This window comes from Peromyscus maniculatus, chromosome 4 (genome assembly GCF_049852395.1).
Source record: "Peromyscus maniculatus bairdii isolate BWxNUB_F1_BW_parent chromosome 4, HU_Pman_BW_mat_3.1, whole genome shotgun sequence".
NCBI classification, from domain to species: Eukaryota; Metazoa; Chordata; class Mammalia; order Rodentia; family Cricetidae; genus Peromyscus; species Peromyscus maniculatus.
This window is the reverse complement of record NC_134855.1, coordinates 23,691,705-23,698,288: the sequence shown is the minus strand read 5'-3', so window position 1 is coordinate 23,698,288 and position 6,584 is coordinate 23,691,705. Positions and strand designations below refer to the sequence as shown.

The 6,584-nt window shown below is 37.8% G+C and overlaps 1 protein-coding gene across 3 annotated transcripts in view; it reads left to right on the top strand.

Moving 5' to 3' along the window:
- Zeb2 (zinc finger E-box binding homeobox 2) overlaps positions 1-6,584 on the top strand; it is a 127,804-nt gene that overhangs the window by 92,195 nt on the left and 29,025 nt on the right. For all 3 annotated transcript variants that reach the window (XM_076569404.1, XM_076569405.1, XM_042275260.2), the window contains one exon: positions 341-412. In XM_076569404.1, the coding sequence (XP_076425519.1) occupies positions 341-412 (72 nt within the window). The remainder of the gene's footprint in view (positions 1-340; positions 413-6,584) is intronic.

Below are 6,584 nucleotides of genomic sequence, written 5' to 3'. Positions count from 1 at the left end.
AAGTACAAATACTTTGTCACTTTTGACTCAACTCTTATTGAAAAAATAACATCTCCCCCCGTTTGTCACTAGAACTGCCACCAGAAGAAAAGCCCTTCGTTGGCTTCAAATAAGCACCTCTGTTTTTCACAGCTTGCAGTAATGCTTAAAGTAAATAAGTTCTTGTGCAGCCAGCACCCTCGGATTCATTCAATTGCCTGAACAAAGCTATTGTTTAGAGGTTTACAACAAGTCTTTTCTGTTTCCCTTGAAAGACTCCTCCTTGTTCCTATGTTTGGCATGCTTAGTATAGTAGGCCTTTCTATAATTTTCAAATGCTAAAGATAATTTTCCCCCACAGAAGAAATGAAGGATGATTATGATGTTATGGGGCCAGAAGCCACGATCCAGACCACAATTAACAATGGTACAGGTAAGTCACATTTACATAGCAACATCATGTGTGTTCCATGTCATGGTTTCCTGAATCTGGTAAAACACAGACCCAACTACGGTTTACAAAAAGTTAGACTTCACAGATCTGGTTTTGTTTCCAGTTTGAATTTACCATATCTTAGACTTTATTAAGTAAATTTGTCTGCCATTCTTGTACCCTAATTTACCTCTAAAGCTCGAAAATATTGAATTGTGTGAATGGATCCTTTCACAGCATGAGTAATATGAATCTCTAGTTGTAATTTTTACTTTAAAAATCATCTTAGATTATAATACAATATGCTTGTATTAGCTACCACCTAATATCTGTCATTGTGAATTCAATGATATGATGTACTATAAGATTACAAAGTATTTTCCCAAAGCCAAATTTCTAAGAACATTCCTTGTAAAAGTTAATCATTTAATTTCTCTCAAATTCTCTCTTCACTTTTAAATCTCTGTATATACTAACCATACCAAACACTATTTTTCAGACAGACATTTAAACAAGAATAGACAATTTCATTTCTTTTTAATAAAACTGATGAACAACCAATAGAAGACGACAGTAAGCGGTGTTTTATTTGGCTCTGCCCCTGCAGGAGAAGAGAGATTAAGGGCAACTGTGACCATGCTCTCCCCCAAACACTGAAAGACATCTTTTCCCACAGCACAAAGTGACACAGATTCACTATGTGTCTGTCTCTTTCTGTATGATACTATATTCATGTTTCAAACCATCTTCCATACCACCATTTCAAATATTAGCCCAGTCTCCAATACAAAACCATCTCCTAAAACAAAACAAGTCACAAAACTGTTTTTCTTCAACTTTGCAATTTGAAAAAAAAAATGCAGTTTTATGTGGCTTCAGAAGTGTAAATAATTAAGATGATATTTACATTTCCCTTAATTTTGATGTACATCATAACATATTTATAGTGCTGTCTGTACATACTCTTATTAATGACTTAAGAGGCACTAGTTCCCTATCTTAAAAGGTACTGGTTCGCAAAGTAAGAGAAATAACTTTTAAAAACTCTTGTTTTTACTGATTTGAATAATGTCAAATTGAATATGAAACTGAAAGTGTACAACCATGTGGTTCTAGAAAAAAAATCATAGACTTATGCACTGATAATTCTAATTTCTCTATGTAGCTTCAGCAATACCTAGATTACAAGCTTGGGCAAATCAGTTATTTTCTTTGGAACTCAGTTTCCATATCTGTAAAGTACATATATCAAACTAGTTGATGGCTCAGAATACTTACAGTTGTAATATTGTATGTTGCTGGAATACTGTTGCCTTATAAAAATAGAAACAAAACCAAATAATTTCATATAAAATGTAATAGCAATATACCATGAATTAAGAACTCTCCAAAAAAAAATTCCAGTTTGTATGTTCCAAAATGGCCCCAGGTTCCTTTAAAAAAAAAAAAAAAAGGTAAATGTCAGCTTCCAGCATTAATAAAAGCTGATTTCATTTCCTTTGTGAGCATTGGAAGTGCAACAAGGTAACAATTTAATAGCCATTGTAAATACCTGACTCCAAAGTGAGGTTAACAAAAATTGTTCCAATCCAGGAGGTTTACAAATCAATCTTGAACACCCTTTCAACAGACTTTAAGATCCCTTTTCTCCTAATACTCACTATTCCTTAGGCTTCATATGTATTCAGTCAATAAGTAAATCAATATATGTTCATTGAGTGTTTTCAATAAAGTCCCTGTTGTATGAATGTGTGGGAGAAGATGGGCCAGGAAGACTAAGCCATGGTTATTATTTAATTTAGGAGATAAGCCTAATTCACATAAAAAATAATGAACAGTAAGTGAAAATATGTGATAAATATGCAACAAATGGTAAGCGCAGTGATTATTTGAATTACAGAAATAGAAGAGATTCTGCAAAGTGGAAATTTGTATAGGTTTTATAAAGGAAGTTGAATTGGAACAAAGTACATTTTCAGTAGTCAGGAAGGCACAGGGAAGGAAGGAGAAGTGGAATTATCTAAGCCAAAGAGAAAAAAAAATAGTAAGTAGTCAAAATAGTGGGTAAAAAGATTTGGCTGAATTAAAGGGAATTTATGGGAAATAAAGTTGGATGTATAAACTGAAGGCAGTATCAGAATATAATATATTGAAGGATATAAAGAAAACATCAGAAGAAAGAAGTTGGGTTAGGTTGTATCGCCATGATGTCTCTAGGGAAACCAGAGTCTACAGACCAATAAACCGTTGTTGTCATGCAGCCATAAGTGCTGAAAGGGAGGGAGGGAGAGAGAGAGGGAGAGGGGGAGGGGGAGGGGGAGAGGGAGGGAGAGAGAGAGAGAGAGAGAGAGGAAGGGAGGGAGGGAGGGAGGGAGGGAGGGAGGGAGGGAGGGAGGGAGGGAGGGAGGGAGAGAGAGAAAGTTTGTCGTGGGTGAAGTGGGAAAATTTTCAACAAGACTTCTTAATAACTGTATGGCACAGGTAAAGTAGCCCCAAGACAGTGTGTGTGTGTGTGTGTGTGTGTGTGTGTGTGTGTGTGTGTGTGTGTGTGTTGGAGAATAGTGATACTTGCTACTTTTGGATCTATAGGGTTGTGAACCAGTTTTCAGATAGCATTTTCATATAAAAGTTATACATGCATGCAAGTGTGTATGGTGGGTGTGTGTGCGTGCGTGCGTGCATGTGTGTGTGTGTGTGTGTGTGTGTGTGTGTGTTATGTGTGTGTGTGTATGGGGTGAGGGAGAGTGGAGAGTGTTTCTTCTCATTTTTAATTGAAACCCAAGGGCTGGAGGAGGCCTGAGAGTCCCGCAAGTATATTCAGATAGTATTCCGCACGACAGAACTAATGAAGAGCACGTCTACTGAAGGAAGTAGAGAACTGAGAATGGGCCTCTTGGTAGGGAAAGAGAAAAATAAAATTCACTGGAAGAAAAAAAAGATTATGGGAAGAGAAAAAATTCCCGGAGCAAAGTGATAAAGGTGAAAATGGTCAACTCAATTAAAGCTTCAAATAGTGCTGGGCAAGCACATGGACTCGGTGATTAGAAACTCACTGGTACTTCTTGGTTTATGACTTGGCCCTCTCAGAGAATAAATGAGGTGTTTTTTTTTTTTCTTTTCTTCCCAGACGTAAGTTTAGCATGTTTTTAACACTGGCATAATTTTTGAGTATTAATTGAAATGAAATTGAAATAATGAACTGTTTCTGTTGGATTTTTCCCCTCCTTTTCTTTTTCACTTGCTTCTTTCCTCCTTCCTTCCTTTCTTCTTCCTTCCTTCCTTCCTTTCTCTTTCTTTCTTTCTTTCTTTCTTTCTTTCTTTCTTTCTTTCTTTCTTTCTTTCTTTCTTTCTTTCTGTCTTTCTTTTTTTCTCTTGGAGTCAGGGTTTCTAGGCCAAGCTGGCCTCAAAGTCACAAGGATGGTCTTGAACTTCTGATCCTCTTGACTTTACTACACAAGTGCTGAGGTGACCGGCATGCATTACCATGCCTGGGTTTCCTCTTCCTCCTCCTTCTTTTATGTCATTCTGGGGTTGAACTCTGGGTACCATGCATGCTAGGCAAACACTCTACCAACTGAAATATACCCCCAGCCCTTGAAATTTCTCCTTAATACACCATGTCTTCTCTCCTCTGGAGTCCTGATCTACAGAGAGGTTCCAGGACAGCCAGGGCTACACAGAGAAACCCTCTAAAAAAAAAAAAAAGAAAAAGAAAAAGAAATGAAATTAAATGAGGGTATTTTTTCCTTTCACATTTACTCTTCATTAACTTCTTAGAAAACAAAAATACATTTTAAAAAATTGTGTGTGTGATATAGATGTACTCATTAGAATGAATGTGTGCATATAGGTAGGTGTGCACACATGTACATGTTCATATTCAGTCAAAGATCTATATTGGTGTGATTGGTCTCCACTTTAATTTTTGGACAATGTCTCTAACTGAACCTAAAGCTCATTAATTAGTCTGGCTATACTGTCTGAACAGTGGACTTCCGGTATCTGCTAGTCTCCACGTTCCATCACCCCCAACCATATGCTTTTAGCACTGGAGCTATAAGTACATGTTGCCACATCTGACTTTTTACTAGAGAGCCAAAACTGAGCCATCTCTGTAGGCTCTCCCAGATATGATACATAACAAATGACTGATCCATCACAAATATGGAAGCCACAGGTCAGATCAACTTTGAATGTTATTCCTCAAGAACAGTCCACCTTTTTTTTTTTTTTTTTTTTTATTGAGATGATCTCTCAGTTGGCCTGGAACTACTGATTAGGCTAGACTTAGCTGGCTGACCATCAAGTTCCAGGGATCCACTTGTTTCCACCTCTTCCAAACTGTAATTATTAGTGCATGCTACCATACTCAACGTTTGGTGAGGGACAGGGGTTAAAACAGGGTCTTACTACGTAGATTTGGCTGGCCTGGAGCTCACCCTGTAGACAAGGCTGGCCTTCAACTCTTAGAGATCCACGTGCCTCAGCCTCACCAGTGCTGAGATCAAAGATGTGCCACCAGGCCTGGCCATAGCCAGCATTTTTACGTGGGTCCTGGGGATCAAACCCAGGTCCTTCTGCTTACACAATAAGCACTTTACTAATAAAACCATCTCCCCAGCCACTGACCAGACAGTTCTGAAAGCTTCTGACATCCTGGAACACTCCAAAAGTCGTACAACTCCTTCCATTATTCTGCTGTAGCATTTGAAGTCCAAGTATGAGAGAAAGTTAGGAAGATTGTTAATAACTGCCTGCACTTTTCCAATGATTATGAGTCATCTGCCTCACTCCATCTTTAACTAGCATCTCTAAATTAATTAAAGAATAGAAAGATTTAATAGCACTTATATATAATGATGACAAAGGTGTCAACTGTCTTTTTGTTTATTTCATAACTGACTGCTATCATGATTCATTTTTTCCTTCAATCTGAATAACCATCAGCAAACACTCTCACTTGTTATTCATCTTAAGCAGAATTCAAACTGAGGCTTGAGGGGAGATAAACTTTAATGAAGTACAATATTTAATTTGTGCCCTTAAGGAACATAAAATTTCATAGGGCAATGGGGGAAAAGTCATAATAATAATAAGAAGAAGAACAACAACAACAGCTGAATAATATTCCATTATGTAAATGTGTCACTCTTTCTTTATCCATTCTTTAGTTGAGGGACATTTAAGCTGTTTCCAGTTGCTGGATATTAAGTACAAAGCTGCTATAAACATAGTTAGACAAGTGTCCTTGTGGTAGAATGGAGCATCCTTTGGGTATATGCCCAGGAGTGGAATAGCTGGGTCTTGAAGTAGATCAATTCCCAATTTTCTGGGAAACCAATATATTGATTTCCAAAGTGGCTGTACAGGTTTGCGCTCCCACCAGCAATGGAGGAGTGTTCCCCTTGCTCCACATCCTCTCCAGCATGAGCTGTCACATGTGTTTTTGATCTTCGCCATTCTGACATGTGTAAGATTAGAATCTCATAGTCATCTTAATTTGCATTTCCCTGATGGCCAAGGATGTTGAACATTTCTTTAAGTGTTTCTTAGCCATTTGAGAGTCCCCTGTTGAGAATTCCCTGTTTAGATCTGTATCCCACTTTTAAATTGGATTATTTTGTTTGTTGATGTCTAGTTTCTTGAGTTCTTTATATATTTTGTGTATTAGCCCTCTGTCAGATGTGGGGTTGGTGAATTGACTGATGACCACAAGGTAAAGGGGGAATTAGAGCACACATGTCCCTGGTTCTGGTTCTGAGAGATTGAACTGTCTTGAGCTTAGTGAAGTATTAAAACTACTAACTGCCCATACTGTTAGACTACAGGGAATAAGTACAATTTTCCTGGACTCTACCTTTTGCTTTGTTTGTTTGCATTTTTGTGTGTTTGAGACACAGTCTCACTAAGTACCTCTGACTGTCCTAGAATTCACTATGTAGACCAAGCTGGCTTGAACTCTCAGAGATTGACCTGCCTCTGCCTCCCAAGTGCTAGGATTAAAGATGTGCACTACCACGCCTGGCAAGACTACTACCTTTTATTGAACGGCATTCTGGAAGAAATGTAGTCACAGGACATTTGTCATTTTACTTGAACTGTATAGACAGTGCCCTAAAACCTGATGCAAACAAAGATAACTTAAGACCTTAGAACATTACAGTTGCAGCCA